General features: G+C 47.9%; 1 protein-coding gene across 1 annotated transcript in view; it reads right to left on the reverse strand.

The window, feature by feature from the left end:
• The window catches only part of RHAG (Rh associated glycoprotein), a 91,909-nt gene that overhangs the window by 17,526 nt on the left and 48,396 nt on the right, over positions 1-25,987 (reverse strand). The window contains exons 3-8 of the mRNA XM_088467320.1: positions 24,717-24,864; positions 23,215-23,362; positions 8,314-8,480; positions 3,988-4,125; positions 2,044-2,165; positions 1,193-1,266 (exon numbers count right to left, since the gene is read on the reverse strand). Coding sequence (XP_088323446.1) covers positions 1,193-1,266; positions 2,044-2,165; positions 3,988-4,125; positions 8,314-8,480; positions 23,215-23,362; positions 24,717-24,864 — 797 coding nt within the window. The remainder of the gene's footprint in view (positions 1-1,192; positions 1,267-2,043; positions 2,166-3,987; positions 4,126-8,313; positions 8,481-23,214; positions 23,363-24,716; positions 24,865-25,987) is intronic.

Genomic DNA, 25,987 nt, shown 5'->3' on the forward strand with positions numbered 1-25,987 from the left:
GCAAAGGGACATCACTGTCGTACATAGGGCCTGATTCGGGTTGGTTCGCAATGCTGTGTTCCGATGTTTGCAATCTGCGCATGCGTACAAGACACAGTGCGCGAACAAGTCACTGCGATCGTGAAGCGATCGCAGCCAGTACACAGACGCTGTGCAAGCATGAGTGACAGGACGTGCAGTTTGTGGGTGGTGACAGGGGGTGGTCGATGGTAACGTGGGTGTGGTGGAGCGATTGCAGGCGTGTCTGTGCATTGGAACGCCATTTCAGGGGTGTGCATAATTAAGACGCAGTGTCAGCATACACGTCACGTGGCTGAATTACACACAGCAGCACTCGCAGTGCTTGCGCTAGGGTATGGTCAGCCACAAGTGCTGCGTATGGGTCCGATGTCAGTCGATGTTACCGATTGTTTCATACACTTCCTGGAGATGACGTGTATTACTAAGGGAAAGTGGGCGTCTTGTATCGGGCATCTACTTTCATACCCTGATCGCACGGCAAAACATAGTGGGTGTGCTAATGTATTCCTAGCGATCGCGGGATTTGCATACTTTGACTGTGGACGGCTGAGTGCGATCGCAGCATTGCGATCCAACCTGAATCAGGCCCATACACAACCATTAGCTGCGCTGATGGTTCACAGTTCGAATTTTGAGGTTTCGATGCGTAGGTAAATGAGTATTTAAAAAAATATTTACACAGTAGTTTAATAATATTTTGAAATAGTAAAAGAGGACACTTCTTATTTGAGCAGGAAACAGGGCTGTGTTTAAAGTTAAAGTGTCACCTTTTGAGTTTCAAAATATATTAGCTGTATCGTGATGGCCTGCGCACTCAATCAAGGGCGATCTGGCTCGTATAATGTACATTGACTTTCCATTGAGTTTTCTCATTTTTTAAATCTATTCCCGCAAAAAAAATACTCATTTATTTAAATGGGCACAAATATATTGTGTATAAAATATGCCTAATCCGCACGGTGCTCGGTGTCTGCTAGTTTGCCCAGTTCCTACCGTCGGAAGATGCAAAAATTCGCAACCGTCACAGATGTCTGTGCAGAACTGCGCATTGCCCGTAAGCACGTGTGCGATTCTATAGACGCCGTCAATGACATCAAAATACTTTTTTGCAGCTTCATAAAAGTGTTAATATGTCCTTATGCCAGAGAATACATCTCACACTTTTACACACCTGTAATAACTCCTCCAACAATAGCGATACCAAAGGTTGCAGCCAAAGCAGCTCCTTGAATGACGGGACTATATCTGGAAAACAGGTCACAAACAAGCACATTTAGACATCTGAGGACTGGTCCTGAATCGCACTGAGCTTCAGATGCTGTAAACGCCCATGACACTTATTCCAACAGGTCAGGTTCTGCGCTCTCGCATTGTCCTAGCCCAGCTGCTGTCCTGAATCGCCCCAATTTTACACAAAGTCAGATCTGTCCTTTGCGCTGTGAGAACTTATGATCCTGGAGTCCTTCTGTGCAGGTGCAGCCGTCAGCCAGCACATGTCCTGACACTGGGAGGGGTCCTATTGGATCCTTCTCGGAGAATTATGCGGTAAGAAGCTCATAGGCTTCTATTAGGCAACGCCATGTATAGATGGGTACAAGTTCCGGAAAGTTCAGTTTTCAGGAGCTTGATGTATATGGGGAATGCAGTCACACCTCCAGAAACAAAAGTTTTTCTAAATTTTGACAGCATTTTGCCGTTAGTACATCCCAGCCAGAATGAGATAACGCAGTCAGAACACAGCACAGCACAGCACAGCACAGCACAGCACAGCACAGCACAGCAAGTCAGACCTCAATCACGTCTGACTTGATTTCACAGAGCTTCACTCTACTTCTCCCTGTGGGGATCATAGCAAACTATGGTGATGCCCCCCCCCACAAAAAATAAAAATAAAATAACAATAAAAAAACGTTGATGTGAGCAATCACACTTCATTAACCCCCACTTAGAACCTCATTTCAATCAACTCTGACTGTACAGCTCCGCCTCCAGCGCAGTCTGAAATGAATGATGTCCACTCACTGGGGTTTGACTCCAAGTGCCGTGGCCACTACGCCTGCGAGACCTCCAAATAGTCCTGGCAAGCCGTGTAGGTTGTGCACGCCGCACGTGTCCTGGACCCTCAGCTTGGAAGCGACAATTGGCTGAAACACACATACAGTAATCTGATTATTGCATGTCACATGGGTTGGAAATTTCCATTGACAAAAATGGTTGAAGCAAAGGGGCTCATTTACGAAAACTAAAAGAACAGACACTGTAGGTCAGTGGTTCCCAAACTTATTTGAATCACGGCGCCCTACAGTATCAGCATTGTGTTCAGGGCACCCTTAGGCCAAACGTTTGTTATTGAGAAATTCAGAAAAAATTTAATAAAGTGAAGTAAATTGTGCTGACCTGTCATCCTTAGGGTCAGTTATGTGGTGGGGGACAGGTTTGATCTTCTGTTTGTCCACATATTTAAATTACATTGCCCTAAATAATTTTATTTGGTGCTAGATCACCAACTGGAGGCACCCCTGCAAGTGTCCCGAGGCGCCCCAGGGTGCCACGGTGCACAGTTTGGGAACCACTGCTGTAGGTGCTCAATGTTGTCAGAAATACTGCCTGTAACATGTACAGAGCTGAGCTTAGTCAGTAACTGGCTTTATACAGAAATAAATACTTTTTATTAGTGATAGGAGGGCCCAGTAACACATTTGTAGAATACTATTATTATTATTATTATTATTATTATTATATAACTAGTTTAACAAACCCTCGGTAACGTCAGTCTCCATCCCCGCTAGGCCCTGCCCCCTCTCTGGCTGGCTCCGCCCCTCTCTGCTGTTGCTCACTGAAGGGGAGATGTATTAAACCTTCAAGCATTACACACTGACACTATGCAATCCCCTAAATTTGAACTGCTATCACACTTACCTACTTGTAACTGCTCCCATTGGGGCTATGGCAGAGGGGAAGGTCTAGGATGGTGGTGTGGGGGGCTCGGGATGTGATCTACACCATCATTACCCTGCTCCCTCATCAAAATGGTATGATGCGTGGCACCCGCAGCACGGGATGGGGCTTAGCGACATGGTTCACAGAGAAACGTGTCAGCCCACTTCAGGAGGAAGTACAGTAGGTGGCATCGAGGAAGGTTGTGCCGCTCTCGCAGGTGGTAACGCATCGAAATTCTAGAGTTTTCCAAAAACTCTGGGGGTGAGGTGTTTCAAATCTTCGAAAAGGATAAAATGGAGAAGTTGCCCATAGCAACCGATCCAGGGTGTGTCCAGGGTGGGCCCATATCGCACACCCTGCACCCACACGTTTTTATACTCCCCTCTCCGAAGTCCCACGTCGGCCGAAATAGCGCTACACAGAACGCCTGGAAAATGGCCGCCGCTGCCAGTTTCCTGGCGTTTTGTCCATGTTCAGTAGGGAAACCGCTGGGAAAATGGCTGCCGCGCCATTTTCCCGGTGTCCTATGCATGCACAGTAGACTCAGGGCACAGACTAGTGCTCGGAGTCTACTGCTGCTCAGTTCGCTGGTGGCCGCCGGCGAGAGATGAAAGGGGCCCCGGACGGGAAATTAACACAGGCCCCCTCCTCTCTTAAGACGGCCGTGCTGGTATTTCCGAAACTGGAGTGAATAGAAACAGAGCCGTAGGTTACTTCCACGTCCCGTGTTGGCTGAAACTAAATCATGTACTGTTTGGGGTCCTGGGGTGAGTTTGGGAACCAGTGTAGTAATGAAATAGAATGTAAAGCAATAATTCTATAAACTTTAGGAACAGAAGAAAATAAATTTAAATAGTGGTCAGCCCCCCTTTTTCATGCCCTCTCCCTCGTCCCTATGTCAGGTATGTCACCAGGGCGGTCACAGCCTGTAGGATTGGGGACTGATGCAGTCCTGTGTATATACCGTGCATTAGGAGAAACAGATTGAAGTGTCGCTTTTATATAACGATTTCTGTGTAAACTTACAGTCAAAAACTTAAATCCCACGGTGGATATGATTCCAGCGATGAAGCCGATGATCATTGCCCCGAATGGCCCGATGTTCATATCGGCGCAGGTGCCCACCGCAACACCTCCGGCCAGGGTGGCGTTCTGGATGTGGACCTGCGTGTGGAAATGGCATTAATTAGCTACATGAAGAACGCTGATTGAAATAACATTTACTATTACATAACTGTTAACATGCTTAGGGAGTCTATGTACTAAGCCATGGAGAGAGACATGAAGTGGATGGAGATAAAGTACCATCCAATCAGCTCCTAACTGTCATGTCACGAGCTGGGTTTGAAAAATGACAGTTAGGAGCTGGTTGGTACTTTATTTAAATCCACTTTATGTCTCTCTCCAAAGTCTAAGCGGTCTATTTACGAAGCCTTGGATGGAGATAAAGTGAACGGAGATAAAGTACCAACCAATCAGCTCCTAACTTTCAAGTTTCAAACACAGCCTGTGACATGACAGTTAGGAGCTGATTGGATGGTACTTTGGGTCTCATTCAGACCCGCTCGCAAGCGTCTGAGCGCCTGAGTGCTCGCAAGCGGGTTGATGTTGGCTTCTGCGCACGCACAGCGGCCGCACTGCGCGTGCGCAAGCCACGGAGCGAGAGAGAAATTCTCTCGCTCCGGGGCTCACTACAAAAGGAGCGGCTGTCGATGGTGATCGACAGCTCGCCCCGTTTTGTAGGCGTGGTGGGGGGGTGGCTTCAAAAACGGAGGCGTTCCCAAATGAACGCCTGCCATTTGTGCCCGGCCCCACTGACATCACCAGTGATGTCAGTGGGAGCGCTTCCGGCTCTGTTAGAGTCGGAAGCTCTCTGGGGCTTGCGGCAGATGAGACCCTACCGCAAGGGTCTCGTCGCAAGCCCCGATGGTCGCGATGGTCTTGACTATCACGACCATCATCCTGGCGCTCGCTAAAGCTGTGGGTGGTCACCCACAGCTTAACGAGCAGACAGGAGGCCGGCTCTTTTTACAGATGCGGCCGCCCTCATTCAGAGCGAGCGCTCACATTTTCCGAGCGGCTCTGGATGAGGTCCTTTATCTCTACCTTATCTCTTTCCAAGACTTAGTACATCTCCCCCATAGACCCCTTACTTTGGGAGAGTCTATATAGTCTATATAGTCTGACATGATGCTGCTATATTATTAGCTTGGCCGGTAACTCAAACAACCGCAATGTATTATGCAGCGCCACCATAGCACTGCCCAGTGTATGTATAAAGTGCCTCCATTGTGCGCATAGACAGCACAGCCTGATTCAGAGGTGGTCGCAGATGCGGTGCCGGTTTTTGCCGCTTGCGAATACCACTACAAAGCCCTTCCCTGGTGTACATCCGTGCGTCCGAATGTGCAAGCACTGAGACGCCCTTGTTCAGCGCCCGTACACTGTAATGCCGCCTGGTCGTACCATCGAGACGTGCACCAGCCCTATGGCAGACGTAGTGTCTCTGTCCGAGTCCTCTGTCATAAGTGAGCGGTCGAACAACTGTGGGCCTGATTCAGCAAGGGACGCAGTTGCTTATACGCACGCAATCAGCCGATTGTTGTGTACTGCGCATGCGTATGTATCGCAGTGCGTGTGCGCGAACTAGTCACTGTGGGGGTCATTCAGACCCGCTCGCGAGCAAAGTTCGCTCGCTAGCGGGTCGATGTTGTGAGAATGCGCATGCGCACGATGGAGGGAGCTCCGTCGTGTGCATGCGCGAGACCCGTCGAAATACGTCGAAATACGTCGCTCGGGGTCTCACACCAAAGGGGGCGTGCTGTCGATGGTGACTGACAGCACGCCTCCTTTGGTGGGCGTGCCGGGGGCGTGGCGGCCAGACGGAGGCGTTCCCATAGGAACGCCTACCGTCTGAGTCCGGCCCCACTGACATCAGTAATGATGTCAGTGGGAGTGACTTTGGCTCTGATAGAGCCAAAATCACTCGTGGGCTTGCGGCAGCGAGACCCTACCGCAGGGTCCCGTCGCAAGTCCGATGGTCACGATGGTCTTTGACCATCACGACCATCATCATGGACGCTCGCATAAGCTGTGGGTGGTAACCCACAGCTATGCGAGCGTCCATAAGGCCGCTCCACATTTAAATAGGACGGCCCTGATTCAGAGCGAGCATTCTGCTCAGAGCGTTCAGCTCTGAATCAGGGCCCGTGAGCGGGTCAGTGATCGCAGAGGGTACGCAGACCGATGGCAGAGTGATTGACAGGAAGTGCCGTTTGTGGGTGGTGATGGTGGGTGGGGGTCGGGAGAACGCAGGTGTGCCAGCGTGTTTCAACGCCATTGAAGGGGCGTGCATAAATTAGCCACTGCGATACCTGAGGCCTCATACAGTAGCTTTCACTGAAGTAAGCAGTTCCTGACTGAGGTCTGGGCTTCTCTAACTGTCCGATGTTACTCGATGTTACCGATGGTTTCTCTATGTTGCCCAAGTATACGGATGTGAGTAAGGGGAAGCGGGCGTCCTTATGTCAGGCTGCGATCGCAATGCGAATGCAAACATTTACATGTCACAGCTGATTTTAGCAACTGCGTTGCGTGCATATAAGCAGAATAGCGATCCGTAGTGAATCAGGCCCAGTGTTCGCAGCTACTTTCACCATCACGCCTGCGACACTCACATAACATGCCCGTAAGACGGACCATTTCCGTGCGTCCGGGTAGTCACCGCCCAGGAACGCCCAGAACTTTTTCTGATACCATGCGTCTCAGGCGCAGATATGCTGGAGACATTCTGGAACGCAGTGACATACAGTGAGGTCAATGGCTGGGGAGGCAGACATGGAGATGGGTCTGAGTGCTGGGAGCGGGTCTGAGTGCTGGGAGCCTATCACACCCCCTACTCAGTGTAATTCTCCCCTCACTACACTAAGCTTCAGTGTCCATTGATTCTCCTACCTGCATCACTGTGTCTTCTCTTGCTGCTGCTACTGACAGCTCCGATCTCTAAACACTGCAGTGCACTTCCTGGTCACGTGACACATCCAAGGTGTCCATCAGTGCTCAAGGCACGCCTCCCATACTCAGAGGCATGCCTCTATTAGCTCTCTTTCTGTGCATCTTACTGCCTGTGGTGTGGCCCCGCCCCCAGCTTTGCAAACAGTGTCTGACTATACAGAGCTGTTGCTGCCTCATCTCTTGTCTCCCTGCAGTCCCAGGGAGCTCCACAAAGCTGGTGAGTGTTAACTATAAAAATGATTACAATAAACAAAGATGTTGTTATAAATATCTTGTTTGTATTATTCTAATCGTTTGTATATCAAATCTCAGGAGTATGACAGTGGAGGCCTACCCTGACTGCACGTCCCTGCTGGAATGCCGGTGAGTCTGACTTTTCAAACCATCACACATCGCCAAACGGTTGTCGAGTTAGTGGCTAACTCGCAGCCTATAGCAGACAGCGAGTTTCCACTGACACTCTCCGGAAACTCTCTGCATGTTCCAGTGACTTTATAATCGCTAGAAACCTGCACTCTATTTAATTCCTCCCTTAGCATTCAACACCCGTCGTAAGCACTTTCACGACTGTTCAATACTGCTGTAGGAGAGTACCACAACTGTACAGGCTATAAATGAGTATACTGCACTTAAATCATTTAATTATTTGCTAATAACACATTAATTAATAATAAGAGGTCCAACAAATACACATTATCCATATTTTTAAATATAGAAAATATTGGATCCATTCCAAGCCACACAACTATAAAGTGGGGGATGTACAGTAGAGAGAGTGGGAGGACCAAAGAGTTGGTGGCAGCCGGCAAGACCAATGTGCCGACATAGCTCATAGGCAAGTTGGTCGATTTAGGCTTATTGCTATTGTTCGCTCTCTGTAACTCAATAAATAAGCACATTTCTCTTTTCATTATAAAATATTGAAGCCTAAATTCAAGTCTAGAACTTACTTGTCTAATTCAAGTCTAGAACTTACTTGTCTAATTCAAATCTAGAACTTACTAGTCCTAGCTGGTAAATCTTCCATTCAAAATCCTCTTATCGCGCATGGCACGCGGGCCGGAGATGGCTAAACCCTGATGTAGATGGAGCTTAAGGCATCCCATAGGGAAACTATTATGTTCTGGATTACATTACTTACAGATGCAGTCAAATTATTAAAACACAGTATTTATTTATTTTATTCTTAGACACTGTACTGTAATATCACCTAGGAATTCAGCTTAGTAAATGGTTTTAGAGCTAATTATGTGGATAATCTGTGTCACTTTAGCTGAACGCTGCCGCCACCTGTATGTACAGTACCCAGCAGGGTTGCTGTTTCGCTCTTTGGCTTACCATGTCAAACTTCCCTTTATGTTCTACCAAGCTGGAGAAGGCATATGCCGCTAGTACACAGGCCGCCAATGAGAAGTACGTGTTAATAATGGCCATTTCTTGCTCAGCTCCATGCGTCGCAATGGCAGAATTGAAACTTGGCCAGAACATCCACAGAAACAGCGTTCCTGCAAATATCAGGGAGATTAGTTATTGCGTACAAATATAACGAATGTTCAGAATCCTTGTAAAGACAATACAGCAATGTTTAATTTAGTATAGACCGCCATCTAGTGCTGATATTGTCTAATTACTTCCTAGTTTCCATTCACTCTCAGAACTGCACCATGGAATATTCTCCTCATCATGCATTTGGCTGCAGAATTTCGTACATTTCTTTAGTGGAACTTGTCCATGGGAGGAGATGTATCAAACCTTGGAGGGAGATAAAGTGGAGAACTTGTACATATACACTTGCCTACTTTTGAAAAAAACATTTCAGGGAGATTGTGAAAGTAACACCTATGAGCACAGCGGTACAGTGGACTGTACTGCTACATCTGACAGGTGTGCCATAAAACTGACTTACATCCAAATGTAAATGGGTCCCAAAGCAGTTACTAAGATCTACGTGTTGATGAAAACTAGGGGTGAGCGGGTTCGGATTTCTGAAATCCGAACCCCCCCGAGCCCCCCCGATCCGAGTCAGATCCGAGTCAGGCTCGACTTTTCCCGCCTGACTCGGATCTGAAATCGAGGCAAAACGTCATCATCCCGCCTTCCGGGTCTCGCGGGTTTTGGATCCTATATAAGGTACCCACGTCGGCGCCATTTTCTCACTCAGCTGTGGACAGTGAAGAGGGAGGGTGGGAGTTAGGGCTGGCTGGGCTGTGTAGTGTAGTGTAGTGTAGTGCAGAGTAGTGTTGTGCTGTGCTGTGCTGTGCTGCTGTTGTCCACTACTTCAAAGTCCATAGGGGCTGGCTGTGTTGTGCTGTGCTGCTGTTGTTAATAGGGGCTGTGTCCACTACTTCAAAGTCCATAGGGGCTGGCTGGACTGTGTTGTGCAGTCAGTTCTCCATAGGGGCTGTGTCCACTCCAAAGTCCTGTGCAGTGTCCCAGTCCTAAAGGGGTGCTGTAGTGTTGTCCAGGGGGTGCTCTGTCCATCAGGGGTGCTCCCCCCAAGTGCTAACAAAATAATATTTTTTCTGCGTTTGTGAATTGTGTGTGCAGTAGCCGCACGTGCATCAACAAAGTAGTGCCAAGCGTGCACCTGTGTCATAAGTAAAGGGCCGGCTGGCTTGACCGTTAAAGGGTGCTGTAACCCCCAAAGTACACTCCAGTCCAAACCAAAATAAAAAATTTCTGTGTTTGTGAATTGTGTGCGCAGTAGCCGCACGTGCATCAACAATGTAGTGCCAAGCGTGCGCCTGTGTCATAAGTAAAGGGCCGGCTGGCTTGACCGTTAAAGGGTGCTGTAACCCCCAAAGTACACTCCAGTCCAAACCAGAAAGAAAAATATTTTCTGTGTTTGTGAATTGTGTGCGCAGTAGCCGCACGTGCATCAACAAAGTAGTGCCAAGCGTGCGCCTGTGTCATAAGTAAAGGGCCGGCTGGCTTGACCGTTAAAGGGTGCTGTAACCCCCAAAGTACACTCCAGTCCAAACCAAAAAAAAAAATATTTTCTGTGTTTGTGAATTGTGTGCGCAGTAGCCACACGTGCATCAACAAAGTAGTGCCAAGCGTGCGCCTGTGTCATAAGTAAAGGGCTGGCTGGCTTGACCGTTAAAGGGTGCTGTAACCCCCAAAGTACACTCCAAACCAAATAACAAAATATTTTTTCTGTGTTTGTGAATTGTGTGCGCAGTAGCCGCACGTGCATCAACAAAGTAGTGCCAAGCGTGCGCCTGTGTCATAAGTAAAGGGCCGGCTGGCTTGACCGTTAAAGGGTGCTGTAACCCCCAAAGTACACTCCAGTCCAAACCAAAAAAATATATATTTTCTGTGTTTGTGAATTGTGTGCGCAGTAGCCGCACGTGCATCAACAAAGTAGTGCCAAGCGTGCGCCTGTGTCATAAGTAAAGGGCCGGCTGGCTTGACCGTTAAAGGGTGCTGTAACCCCCAAAGTACACTCCAGTCCAAACAAAAAAAAAAAATATTTTCTGTGTTTGTGAATTGTGTGCGCAGTAGCCGCACGTGCATCAACAAAGTAGTGCCAAGCGTGCGCCTGTGTCATAAGTAAAGGGCCGGCTGGCTTGACCGTTAAAGGGTGCTGTAACCCCCAAAGTACACTCCAAACCAAATAACAAAATATTTTTTCTGTGTTTGTGAATTGTGTGCGCAGTAGCCGCACGTGCATCAACAAAGTAGTGCCAAGCATGCGCCTGTGTCATAAGTAAAGGGCCGGCTGGCTTGACCATTAAAGGGTGCTGTAACCCCCAAAGTACACTCCAGTCCAAACCAAAAAAATATATTGTGTGCGCAGTAGCCACACGTGCATCAACAAAGTAGTGCCAAGCGTGCGCCTGTGTCATAAGTAAAGGGCAGGCTGGCTTGACCGTTAAAGGGTGCTGTAACCCCCAAAGTACACTCCAGTCCAAACCAAAAAAAATAATATTTTCTGTGTTTGTGAATTGTGTGCGCAGTAGCCGCACGTGCATCAACAAAGTAGTGCCAAGCGTGCGCCTGTGTCATAAGTAAAGGGCCGGCTGGCTTGACCGTTAAAGGGTGCTGTAACCCCCAAAGTACACTCCAGTCCAAACCAAAAAAAAAATATTTTCTGTGTTTGTGAATTGTGTGCGCAGTAGCCGCACGTGCATCAACATAGTAGTGCCAAGCGTGCGCCTGTGTCATAAGTAAAGGGCCGGCTGGCTTGACCGTTAAAGGGTGCTGTAACCCCCAAAGTACACTCCAGTCCAAACAAAAAAAAAAAATATTTTCTGTGTTTGTGAATTGTGTGCGCAGTAGCCGCACGTGCATCAACAAAGTAGTGCCAAGCATGCGCCGGTATCATAAGTAAAGGGCCGGCTGGCTTGACCTTTAAAGGGTGCTGTAACCCCCAAAGTACACTCCAAACCAAATAACAAAATATTTTTTCTGTGTTTGTGAATTGTGTGCGCAGTAGCCGCACGTGCATCAACAAAGGAGCAGCGCCAAGCGTGCGCCTGTGTCCCATAAGTAAAGAGCCGGCTGGCTCATTTCTTAAAGGGTGGTGTAACCCACAAAGTGCACTACTCTCCAGCAAAAATAAAAAAATATTTTCTGTGTTTAGCCGCACGTATATATCAAATCGATATAACATAAATGGAGGACCAAACTTTCTCCGATAAAAATAAAATAGAGAAAGATCAAGAACCACTTCCTCCTAGTGCTGAAGCTGCTGCCACTAGTCATGACATAGACGATAACTTGCCATCAACGTCGTCTGCCAAGGCCCATGCCCAATGTCATAGTAGAGGGCACATACAATCCCAAATGACAAAGTTCAGGAAAATGACCTTGAAAAAAACATTTAAATCATCTGAAGAGAAACGTAAACTTGCCAATATGCCATTTACGACACGGAGTGGCAAGGAACGGCTAAGGTCGATCCCTAGTATGTTCATGACTAGTGGTTCAGCTTCACATGACGATGGAAGCCCTCCTCCCACTAAAAAAATCAAAAGAGTTAAGCTGGCAAAAGCACAGCGAAGAACTGTGCTTTCTAAGAAGATATCACAAGTCCCCAAGGAGAGTCCAAGTGTGGTGGTGGTTGCGATGCCTGACCTTCCCAGGACTGGACGGGAAGAGGTGGCTCTTTCCACCATTTGCACACCCCCTGCAAGTGCTGAAAGGAGCACCCACAGTCCACTTGCTGATATGCAAATTGAAGATGTCACTGTTGAACTACAACAGGATGAGGATACTGGTGTAGCTGGCGCTGAGGAGGAAGTTGGCGAGGAGGATTCTGATGGTGATATGGTTTGTTTAAATCAGGCTCCGGGGGAGACAGTTGTTGTCCGTGGGATGAAAAAGCCCATCACGGTCATGCCTGGGCAGAAGACCAAACATTCCACCTCTTTGGTCTGGCAATATTTCTATCCAAATCCGGACAGCAACTGTCTTGCCATATGTACCATATGTAAAGGTGGAATAAGTAGGGGTAGGGACGTTAACCACCTAGGAACATCCTCCCTTATACGGCACCTGCAGCGTGTTCATAATAAGTTACTGTCAAGTTCAGAAACTTTGGCTAAGACCGTAAGCAGTCCAGGGACACCTAAATCCTGTTGTCCTGTTGTATCCAAGCGCCTGCAAACCACACCGTCAACTCCCTCCTCGTCAATTTCCTCCTTAGTCAGGATCGGAAGTAGTCCTGCAGGCCATGTCACTGGCATGACTGACTCTCCTATCCGGGATTCCTCCGGAGGATCCTGCATTGCTACGCCTCCTGCTGCCGCTGCTGCTGTTGCTGCTGCTGGGAGTCGTTCATCATCCCAGAGAGGAAGTAGGAACACCACTACTTTTACTAAACAATTGAGCCTCCAACAGTCCTTAGCGAAGAGGATGAAGTACGACAGCAGTCATCCTGAAGCAAAACGTATAACTGAGGCCTTGACTGCTATGTTGGTGTTAGACGTGCGTCCGGTATCCGCCATTAGTGCAGTGGGATTTAGACAATTGATGGAGGTAGTGTGTCCCCGGTTCCAAATCCCGTCTAGATTCCACTTCACTAGGCAGGCGATACCGAGACTGTACAGAAACGTCAGAAAAAGTGTCCTCAGTATCCTGAAAAATGCCGTTGTACCCAATGTCCACTTAACCACGGACATGTGGACAAGTGGAACAGGGCAGACTAAGGACTATATGACTGTGACAGCCCACTGGGTAGATGTATCACCTCACGCAGCAACAGCAGCAGCGTCACCAGTAGCAGCATCTCAGAAACGCCAGCTCGTTCCAAGGCAGGCTACGCTGTGTATCACCGGTTTCAGTAAGAGGCACACCGCCGACAACCTCTTAGAGAAACTGAGGGAAATCATCGCCCAGTGGCTTACCCCACTTAGACTCTCCTGGGGATTTGTGATATCTGACAACGCCACCAAAATTTTGCGGGCATTACATCTGGGCAAATTCCAGCACGTCCCATGTTTTGCTCACACAATAAACTTGGTGGTGCAGAATTTTCTGAAAAGCGACAGGGGCATGCAGGAGACGCTTTGGGTGGCCCGAAAAATTTCTGGCCACTTTCGCCATTCAGCGACTGCGTGCCGAAGACTGGAGCGCCAGCAAACACTCTTGAACCTGCCCCGCCATCACCTGAAGCAAGAGGTTGTGACGTGGTGGAACTCAACCCTCTCTATGCTTCAGAGGATGGAGGAGCAGCAAAAGGCCATACAAGCCTATACATCCACCTATGACATAGGCAAAGGAGGGGGTATGCACCTGACTCAAGCGCAGTGGAGAATGATTTCCGTGTTGTGCAAGGTTCTCCAGCCCTTCGAACTTGCCACACGTGAAGTCAGTTCAGACACTGCCAGCTTGAGTCAGGTCATTCCCCTCATCAGGCTTTTGTAGAAGCAGCTGGAGAAAGTGAAGGAGGAGCTAAGACGGAGCGATTCCGCTCGGCATGTGGGACTTGTGGATGAAGCCCTTCATTCGCTTTGCCAGGATTCCAGGGTGGTCAATCTGTTGAAATCAGACCACTACATTTTGGCCACCGTGCTCGATCCTAGGTTTAAAGCCTATGTGGTGTCTCTCTTTCCGGCTGACACAAGCATGCAGAGGTGCAAAGACCTGCTGGTGAACACACTGTCAGCTGAAGCGGAACGTGACACGTCAACAGCTCCTTCTTCATTTTCTCCTGCAACTGGGGCTGCCAGGAAAAAACTTAGCTATCCTAAGCAACCCGCTGGCGGTGATGCAGGGCAGGCAGGACCAAGTTTGGACATCTGGTCCGGACTGAAGGACCTGGCAACAATTTCTGACATGTCTACTGTCACTGCATATGATACTGTCACCATTGACAGAATGGTGGAGGATTACATCGGTGACAGCATCCAAGTAGGCATGTCAGACAGTCCATACCTGTACTGGCAGGAAAAAGAGGCAATTTGGAGGCCCCTGTACAAACTGGCTCTATTTTACCTGAGTTGCCCCCGCTCCAGCGTGTACTCCGAAAGAGTGTTTAGTGCAGCTGGGAACCTTGTCAGCGAAAGGCATAGGAGGTTGCTTCCACAGAATGTGGAGAAGATGATGTTCATCAAAATGAATTATCAGCTCTTCCAGGAAGACCAGCCTCCAGAACTTACAGAGGGACCTGTGGTGGTGGATTCCAGTGGGGACGAGTTAATACTCTGTGAGGATGAGGATGTACACACTGAAGAGGGTGAGGAATCGGTGGATGAGGAGGATGAGGATGACATCTTGCCTCCGTAGAGCCAGTTTGTGCAGGGAACACATTAATTGCCAGCTTGTTTTGTGGGGGCCCAAACGAACCAATAATTTCAGCCACAGTTGTGTGGCAGACCCTGGCGCTGAAATGATTGGTTTGTTAAAGTGTGCATGTCCTGTTTATATAACATAAGGGTGGGTGGGAGGGCCCAAGGACAATTCCATCTTGCACCTCTTTTTTTTCTTTGCATTATGTACAGTTTGGGGCCTAGTTTTTCAAACTGCCATCCTGTCTGCCACTGCAGTGTCACTCCTAGATGGGCCACGTGTTTGTGCCGCCCACTCGTGTCGCTTAGCATAGTCATCCAGCTACCTCGGTGCAACCTTTTGGACATAAAAACACTATTGTGAGGTGTGAGGTGTTCAGAATAGACTGGAAATTAGTGGAAATTAAGGTTATTGAGGTTAATAATAGCATAGGAGCAGAAAAACCTACAAAAAAATACAGATCCAAAACACAAAACCCAGAACCCAAAACACGGAAGGGTGGTTTTGGCAAAACCAATCCAGATCCAAAACACGAAGAAAGATCCAGATCCAAAACCTAAACACAAAACACGAAAAGTGGCCGGTGCACACCCCTAATGAAAACACACTGATACTTTTCAGAAAATGCATGTAGCCATAGGGATCATTGTGCCTTATACCCAATGCAGGGAAAATATACTAATCATCCCATTTGAATGTACATAGCTGTTAGTTTCTTTTATATAACAGCTTCATAATAGGGGTAAGGTGCATTCAGGGAGATTGCTAGACTCTTCAGGGAGACAGGGAGATTGCTACTATTTCAGGGAGAGTTGGCAATTGTGTGTACATAGCAACCATCAGCTTCTAATAAGATGATTGGTTGCTATGGGCAATTTCTCCACTTTATCACTCTCAAAGGTTTGATACATCTCCCCTTATAAGTGTTGGAAAAGGAATTTCTCCTATGCTATTTTAGTTATACCCCCAACTACGCCATCATGCATTGACCTGTATCTCATCTCTTTCTATAGGCTATTGATAACTAAAACAGAATGAATTGTCATTTAGCAGAACAGCAAGGAAATAACGGAAATCAGAGATTATATTGGCAGGGCTTCCCTCCTTTACAAATCAGCACTTTCCACCCTGGAAATAGTTAATCACCCATCGCAGCATCACCCATCCTCTATGCTCCCTAAAATTATGGATAACAGAAGAGGACAATAGCTTTGTAATAGATATAAGGTAACAGATACAAAGGGGCCTGTTTATTAACATTATTTTTACACCCTTTTCACATTATTTTAGTTTCACCTAAAGTTACTAAAGGGCAATTGGAGTAGAATTCGTAAAATTCGACTCCAACCCCTAAGTATCACTTATTTTTAGTAATCAGATCGCATTTCCCATAATTGGAATGGGAAATGTGATCTGCCCAAATTTACTAAAAATAAAATGTGAAAAAATACAGGAGTAAGCCCTGTATTAATAACGCCACCTGGAGATGGCGGTATCTAGGGTTTCCCCCGGTTCCCCGACTCCTGCTCTGCTCTAACAGGCAGAGCAGAGCCGGGAGCCAGTGATCAGCTGTGTGCAGGGGTGTAGAGAGGCCGTCCGAGCCCGTGTGAGAGGAGGGGCGTGGCCTATTTGCAGGAGACGTGACCACGCCCCCTTAGGATTTGTTTACACACAAAAAAAATCTTGATCGCTCCCCCCCACTGAAGCCCAGCACACAACAGCTGTGTGCTGTTGTGTTTTAAGAGGGAGGGGGAGCAGCGCTGAGCCCCTTCAGCAGCCCAGGCCTGGGTAATTATCACACTACAAACGCATTTTAAATGCGATTGTAGTCAATAGGGACCAAAGTAACAGATGTACTAAGAGCAAAAATGTGGACAAACCCCCTGAAACTGGCGTTTTCGGGGGTTAGACCGCATTACTCATTTGAAACCAAGCTCCAGAATGCGAAACCTTCTGGAGCTTGGACCTGGTTACCCTATAGAAGCCTATGGGCATCTTATCTGAGGAGCCAACTGGATCCCTCCCAGCACCCACGGAGGCAAGCGCGGAATTTTGCGCATGTGCAGCAGGATCCCAGAGGGACTTCTGGGTCACAAACCCGGAAGTCTCTCTACCGCAAAGGACAGCTCTTATCGGGAGAGCTAGGTACATACCAGCGTAATTAATACCGGTATATACCCGAGAAGTGGCGGAATGTACGGCATTGTGCATGCGATGCTTAGTACATCCCGTACATGATCTTATATATTTTCAGTCTGTTCTCTGCATGAACAATTGTGCGGTTACAATGCTGAAAGTTTCAAATTGTATTATCTTATGAGTTATATTTAACACTCACTTAATATGATTCATGGCTTAAAAGATGCGGTTGGTCAATTGAAAGTTTCCCCTGTGATTAGAATTAGGCTTTTATGACCATACTCCAATTTTTACTCCACTGATTTGTTACTTCACTTTTCATTACATATTCAATTAGCCACGTTAAAATTTTGGTTTGCTTAAATGAAAGCGCCTATTGCTCTGGCAATATCACTTAAGGCAGCTATGCGTGCTAGCGCTTAACGCTCAATCCAATTGTAAAAGTTGGATGCGTGGTAATTTTCATGATGTTAGTAGCATTAAGTATGTGGTGAAATGGGGAAATCAGCCTGTACCCCAGAAAAGTGCAAACTAATATTGGATAACACCATAGACATATATTAGGGGCCAAATGCAAAGTAATTGGGGCTCCTAAAAGGTGTCAAATGGCAGATTTTTGCATTGTTTAATAAAACAATGAAACAAATGATAGGAAGCAGATATTTCTCAGCAGATTAAATAATCTAGATGAATTTTGGGTGCATAAAAATTCCTATCAGTTGATATGTTTATCAATTTAAGCAACTTTTAAACTTTTAAAAAACACCCCATATACCTGTCCCATCCATACAACACCCCCATATACCTGTCCCATCCATACAACACCCCCATATACCTGTCCCATCCATACAACACCCCATATACCTGCCCCATCCATACAGCACCCCCATATACCTGTCCCATCCATACAACACCCCATACACCTGTCGTATCCATACAACACCCCCATATACCTGTCCCATCCATACAACACGCCCTTACACCTGTCCCATCCATACAACACCCCCATACACCTGTCCCATCCATACAACACCCCCATATACCTGTCCCATCCATACAACACCCCCATATACCTGTCCCATCCATACAACACCCCCATATACCTGTCCCATCCATACAACACCCCCATATACCTGTCCCATCCATACAACACCCCCATATACCTGTCCCATCCATACAACATCCCCATACACCTGTCCCATCCATACAACACCCCCATATACCTGTCCCATCCATACAACACCCCCATATACCTGTCCCATCCATACAACACCCCCATAAACCTGTCCCATCCATACAACACCCCCATATACCTGTCCCATCCATACAACACCCCCATATACCTGTCCCATCCATACAACACCCCATATACCTGCCCCATCCATACAGCACCCCCATATACCTGTCCCATCCATACAACACCCCATACACCTGTCGTATCCATACAACACCCCCATATACCTGTCCCATCCATACAACACGCCCTTACACCTGTCCCATCCATACAACACCCCCATACACCTGTCCCATCCATACAACACCCCCATATACCTGTCCCATCCATACAACACCCCCATATACCTGTCCCATCCATACAACACCCCCATATACCTGTCCCATCCATACAACACCCCCATATACCTGTCCCATCCATACAACACCCCCATATACCTGTCCCATCCATACAACATCCCCATACACCTGTCCCATCCATACAACACCCCCATATACCTGTCCCATCCATACAACACCCCCATATACCTGTCCCATCCATACAACACCCCCATAAACCTGTCCCATCCATACAACACCCCCATATACCTGTCCCATCCATACAACACCCCCATATACCTGTCCCATCCATACAACACCCCATATACCTGCCCCATCCATACAGCACCCCCATATACCTGTCCCATCCATACAACACCCCATACACCTGTCCTATCCATACAACACCCCCATATACCTGTCCCATCCATACAACACCCCCATACACCTGTCCCATCCATACAACACCCCATTACACCTGTCCCATCCATACAACACCCCCATATACCTGTCCCATCCATACAACACCCCCATATACCTTTCCCATCCATACAACACCCCCATATACCTGTCCCATCTATATAACACCCATATACACCTGTCCCATCCATACAACACCCCCGTATACCTGTCCCATCCATACAACACCCTCAATATACCTGTCCCATCCATACAATGCTCCCATACACCTGTCCCATCCATACAACACACCCATATACCTGTCCCATCCATACAATGCTCCAATATACCTGTCCCATCCATACAACACCCCCAATATACCTGTCCCATCCATACAACACCCCCGTATATCTGTCCCATCCATACATCACCCCCGTATACCTGTCCCATCCATACAACACCCCCATATACCTGTCCCATCCATACAACACCCCCATATACCTGTCCCATCCATACAACACCCCATATACCTGCCCCATCCATACAGCACCCCATATACCTGTCCCATCCATACAACACCCCCATATACCTGTCCCATCCATACAACACCCCCATATACCTGTCCCATCCATACAACACCCCCATAAACCTGTCCCATCCATACAACACCCCCATATACCTGTCCCATCCATACAACACCCCCATATACCTGTCCCATCCATACAACACCCCATATACCTGCCCCATCCATACAGCACCCCCATATACCTGTCCCATCCATACAACACCCCATACACCTGTCGTATCCATACAACACCCCCATATACCTGTCCCATCCATACAACACGCCCTTACACCTGTCCCATCCATACAACACCCCCATACACCTGTCCCATCCATACAACACCCCCATATACCTGTCCCATCCATACAACACCCCCATATACCTGTCCCATCCATACAACACCCCCATATACCTGTCCCATCCATACAACACCCCCATATACCTGTCCCATCCATACAACACCCCCATATACCTGTCCCATCCATACAACATCCCCATACACCTGTCCCATCCATACAACACCCCCATATACCTGTCCCATCCATACAACACCCCCATATACCTGTCCCATCCATACAACACCCCCATAAACCTGTCCCATCCATACAACACCCCCATATACCTGTCCCATCCATACAACACCCCCATATACCTGTCCCATCCATACAACACCCCATATACCTGCCCCATCCATACAGCACCCCCATATACCTGTCCCATCCATACAACACCCCATACACCTGTCCTATCCATACAACACCCCCATATACCTGTCCCATCCATACAACACCCCCATACACCTGTCCCATCCATACAACACCCCATTACACCTGTCCCATCCATACAACACCCCCATATACCTGTCCCATCCATACAACACCCCCATATACCTTTCCCATCCATACAACACCCCCATATACCTGTCCCATCTATATAACACCCATATACACCTGTCCCATCCATACAACACCCCCGTATACCTGTCCCATCCATACAACACCCTCAATATACCTGTCCCATCCATACAATGCTCCCATACACCTGTCCCATCCATACAACACACCCATATACCTGTCCCATCCATACAATGCTCCAATATACCTGTCCCATCCATACAACACCCCCAATATACCTGTCCCATCCATACAACACCCCCGTATATCTGTCCCATCCATACATCACCCCCGTATACCTGTCCCATCCATACAACACCCCCATATACCTGTCCCATCCATACAACACCCCCATATACCTGTCCCATCCATACAACACCCCATATACCTGCCCCATCCATACAGCACCCCATATACCTGTCCCATCCATACAACACCCCCATATACCTGTCCCATCCATACAACACCCCCATATACCTGTCCCATCCATACAACACCCCATATACCTGCCCCATCCATACAGCACCCCCATATACCTGTCCCATCCATACAACACCCCATATACCTGTCCTATCCATACAACACCCCCATATAACTGTCCCATCCATACAACACCCCCATACACCTGTCCCATCCATACAACACCCCCATATACCTGTCCCATCCATACAACACCCCCATATACCTGTCCCATCCATACAACACCCCCATATACCTGTCCCATCCATACAACACCCCCATATACCTGTCCCATCCATACAACACCCCCATATACCTGTCCCATCTATATAACACCCATATACACCTGTCCCATCCATACAACACCCCCGTATACCTGTCCCATCCATACAACACCCTCAATATACCTGTCCCATCCATACAATGCTCCCATACACCTGTCCCATCCATACAACACACCCATATACCTGTCCCATCCATACAACGCTCCAATATACCTGTCCCATCCATACAACACCCCCAATATACCTGTCCCATCCATACAACACCCCCGTATATCTGTCCCATCCATACAACACCCCCGTATACCTGTCCCATCCATACAACACCCCCAATATACCTGTCCCATCCATACAACACCCCCATATACCTGTCCCATCCATACAACACCCCATATACCTGCCCCATCCATACAGCACCCCCATATACCTGTCCCATCCATACAACACCCCATATACCTGTCCTATCCATACAACACCCCCATATAACTGTCCCATCCATACAACACCCCCATACACCTGTCCCATCCATACAACACCCCCATATACCTGTCCCATCCATACAACACCCCCATATACCTGTCCCATCCATACAACACCCCCATATACCTGTCCCATCTATACAACACCCCCATATACCTGTCCCATCCATACAACACCCCCATATACCTGTCCCATCTATATAACACCCATATACACCTGTCCCATCCATACAACACCCCCGTATACCTGTCCCATCCATACAACACCCTCAATATACCTGTCCCATCCATACAATGCTCCCATACACCTGTCCCATCCATACAACACACCCATATACCTGTCCCATCCATACAACGCTCCAATATACCTGTCCCATCCATACAACACCCCCAATATACCTGTCCCATCCATACAACACCCCCGTATATCTGTCCCATCCATACAACACCCCCGTATACCTGTCCCATCCATACAACACCCCCAATATACCTGTCCCATCCATACAACACCCCCGTATATCTGTCCCATCCATACAACACCCCCATAAACCTGTCCAATCCATACAACACCCCCATACACCTGTCCCATCCATACAACACCCCCATACACCTGTCCAATCCATACAACACCCCCGTATACCTGTCCCATCCATACAACACCCCCAATATACCTGTCCCATCCATACAACACCCCTGTATATCTGTCCCATCCATACAACACCCCCATAAACCTGTCCAATCCATACAATACCCCCATACACCTGTCCCATCCATACAACACCCCCATACACCTGTCCAATCCATACAACACCCCCATATACCTGTCCCATCTATATAACACCCATATACACCTGTCCCATCCATACAACACCCCCGTATACCTGTCCCATCCATACAACACCCTCAATATACCTGTCCCATCCATACAATGCTCCCATACACCTGTCCCATCCATACAACACACCCATATACCTGTCCCATCCATACAACACCCCCAATATACCTGTCCCATCCATACAACACCCCCGTATATCTGTCCCATCCATACAACACCCCGTATACCTGTCCCATCCATACAACACCCCCAATATACCTGTCCCATCCATACAACACCCCCGTATATCTGTCCTATCCATACAACACCCCCATAAACCTGTCCCATCCATACAACACCCCCATACACCTGTCCAATCCATACAACACCCCCGTATACCTGTCCCATCCATGCAACGCTCCCATACACCTGTCTTATCCATCCAACATCTCCAATATAACAGTCCCATCCATATAACACCCTTATACACATGCGCCATCCATAAAACACTCCATATATGTGTGTGCCATCCGTACAACATCCCCATATACCTGTGCCACATCAATTAACCCATTATCTGGCATTTTACATATCATCCCAAAAGTGACATTCATTATAGGCCAAATTAAGCTAGTTAAAAACTTCTGCCTAATTCATAATTAAGGGTGCTGTCCCAGGTGTTAGGGATGTTCCCAAACTTTTCACCGCCCAGAGGCTGTGAGTAAAAAGCAGATTTAAATAATATGGAAAGTTACAGAGGGTTAATGTGCGGGACTAATTGTATAGCAAATAAACTCAAACAACTGCATTAAGTTGAATTTAGTAAGGTTGACCCCTGAAATCAGGTTAATGAGGCTAATGGAATATATCCCAATTTCTGAAATGTCACCATATCGGCAGACGAGCAGAAGACCTGGCTCCTTACCAATCATAGCAAATAGGTCCGAGTGATAGACGGATCCTTCGTTCTCGTGTCCTTTTTTCAGGCCAGATCGGTACAGAACTGCCGACACGGCCAAACCGAAGTAGGCTCCAAAAGCATGGATAACCATGGATGCACCAACATCAGTAGCCTGCAAAACCAGACGTGCATATATAACGTGTTGTTGGGACAACAAATCATACATAATATAAGGAGACATCATGCTACTACGCCATAATCCGCTGCGTCGCCATTTTCATAACGTTAGATTTCAGGTTTATGGCCCTCCAGTAGGTCTAATTGTCTAATTTAGCAAGAAGAATTTTATGACGATAAATACTACACTACACTAATAGTGTTCAATTGTCAGTTCTCCATATTACAATTGTTTGATTATTTAAATGTGATTTCCATCCGTGATTGGGATTGAGATTGGGAATTGTTATGTTATTCGATGGGAATGTTCCAGGGTCCCAACCTGGCTTCTCTATTTGCCACCCTTGTGTCCTGTGTCTCCAAAGAAATATGGACGAAAGAGCCGTGTATTTCCATTCTGTCCTCCATATTTGCCGCCAAATGGGCACTTTGGGGGTCATTCAGAGTCGGTCGCAAGTGCTTAGCGCTCGCAACCAACCCGATGTTGCCCCACTGGGCATGCGCGAGACTCGGCTAGCGACGGACGCTCCGTCGCTAGGGGTCTCGCAGCAGACGGGGAGAGCTGTCAATGGTGAGTGACAGCTCACCCCGTTTGGGAGGCGGGCAGGGGGCGTGCCTGCCCAAACGGAGGCGTTCCCGCCGGGAACGGTTGCCGTTTGGGGGTGGCCCCACTGACATCATTGCCCAGTGCCCAGACCCAACATTAGGATCTGGTCGTAAGCCCCGATGGTCGCGATGGTCTTGACCATCGCGACCATCACCCATGTCGGTCGCTAGAGCTGTGGGTGTTAACCCACAGCTTAGCGATCGACATGGAGGCGGCCGTTCAGGATGCAAGCGGCCGCCCTGATTCAGTGCGACCGCTTGGAACTAACGACCGCCTCTGAATGAGGACCATTGTGTGGCCATCCATTCGGGGCCTGGTAGGAGGAATAATCAGGTCTAAATGAGGGGGCTCACACAGCGGCGTAACGAGGTATTTGAAGGCCCCATAGCAGCTGTACACCTTGCACCTATGGTAGTTACACCCATGGCATTACACATGGTCAAGTAATGAAACATACACCCCCCATGCTGCTTGTTGCGTTGCTTCTAGGGGACCAGACCTGTACAACACACTTGTATGCTCCTGCATTAATGCTATCAGACCAGAGAACAACGGGCAGGGATAGAGAGCATCTCCCGTAAACCACAATGCCCAATGGCCATGTAACACCCATGGTTATATTATTTGTGGTGGACTTTTATGGAAAGGTATACTTGCAATTCTTCAGTTTCATACGGGGGTATTATACAGTCTCAACAGCTATGTCCTACACTGTGACACATGAATGACAAACACAACTTACCTGCAAGTAGGCTACAAGATGTTCATTACACGCAAACACAAAGATCTCCAGTACGGCCATTATCAGCATCTGGACGGGGCTGGTCTTCCCCAGCACTGCTCCAAATGATATTAACACTGTTGCAGTACTGAAGTCGGCATTTATCATGCTGGTAAGCCAAAAGAGAAGTTACAATTAGGAAACAATACATAAAGTGTACAGCACCTTGCTAAATATGTGACCTATATGCATGTATTGCGCTACCACAAGATACAGTGATTCAACAGCAGAACTTGGACATCAGAGATTATGTCGAAAAAATAAATTATTTCTGAAAGTTGATTAAAATAAATTCTACAGCGGATCATTTTTGACTGTGTGTATATAAAAATATTGTATAAAATTACCTTCAGGCTTTATTTATAAGGCGTATATGAAATATAAATGAATTTCATGTACTGTATGTACTAGGGGTGAGCGGGATCGGATTTCTGAAATCCGAACCCCCCCGAGCCCCCCTCGATCCGAGGCCGATCCGAGTCAGGCTCGACTTTTCCCGCCTGACTCGGATCTGAAATCGAGGCAAAACGTCATCATCCCGCCTTCCGGGTCTCGCGGGTTTTGGATCCTATATAAGGTACCCGCGTCGGCGCCATTTTCTCACTCGGCTGTGGACAGTGAAGAGGGAGGGTGGGAGTTAGGGCTGGCTGGGCTGTGTAGTGTAGTGTAGTGTAGTGCAGAGTAGTGTTGTGCTGTGCTGTGCTGTGCTGCTGTTGTCCGTAGGGGCTGTGTCCACTACTTCAAAGTCCATAGGGGCTGGCTGTGTTGTGCTGTGCTGCTGTTGTCTATAGGGGCTGTGTCCACTACTTCAAAGTCCATAGGGGCTGGCTGGACTGTGTTGTGCAGTCAGTTGTCCATAGGGGCTGTGTCCACTCCAAAGTCCTGTGCAGTGTCCCAGTCCTAAAGGGGTGCTGTAGTGTTGTCCAGGGGGTGCTCTGTCCATCAGGGGTGCTCCCCCCAAGTGCTAAAAAAATATATATTTTTCTGTATTTGTGAATTGTGTGCACTGTGGCTGCACGTGCATCAACAAAGGAGCAGCGCCAAGCGTGCGACTGTGTCCCATTAGTAAAGGGCCGGCTGGCTTGTCCGTTAAAGGGTGCTGTAACCCCCAAAGTACACTCTACAAAAAAAATATATATTTTCTGTGTTTGTGAATTGTGTGCGCAGTAGCCGCACGTGCATCAACAAAGTAGTGCCAAGCGTGCGCCTGTGTCATAAGTAAAGGGCCGGCT

The sequence above is a fragment of the Taudactylus pleione genome, unplaced genomic scaffold, assembly GCF_031769625.1.
Source record: "Taudactylus pleione unplaced genomic scaffold, aTauple2 ptg000070l, whole genome shotgun sequence".
In the NCBI taxonomy this organism is placed as follows: Eukaryota; Metazoa; Chordata; class Amphibia; order Anura; family Myobatrachidae; genus Taudactylus; species Taudactylus pleione.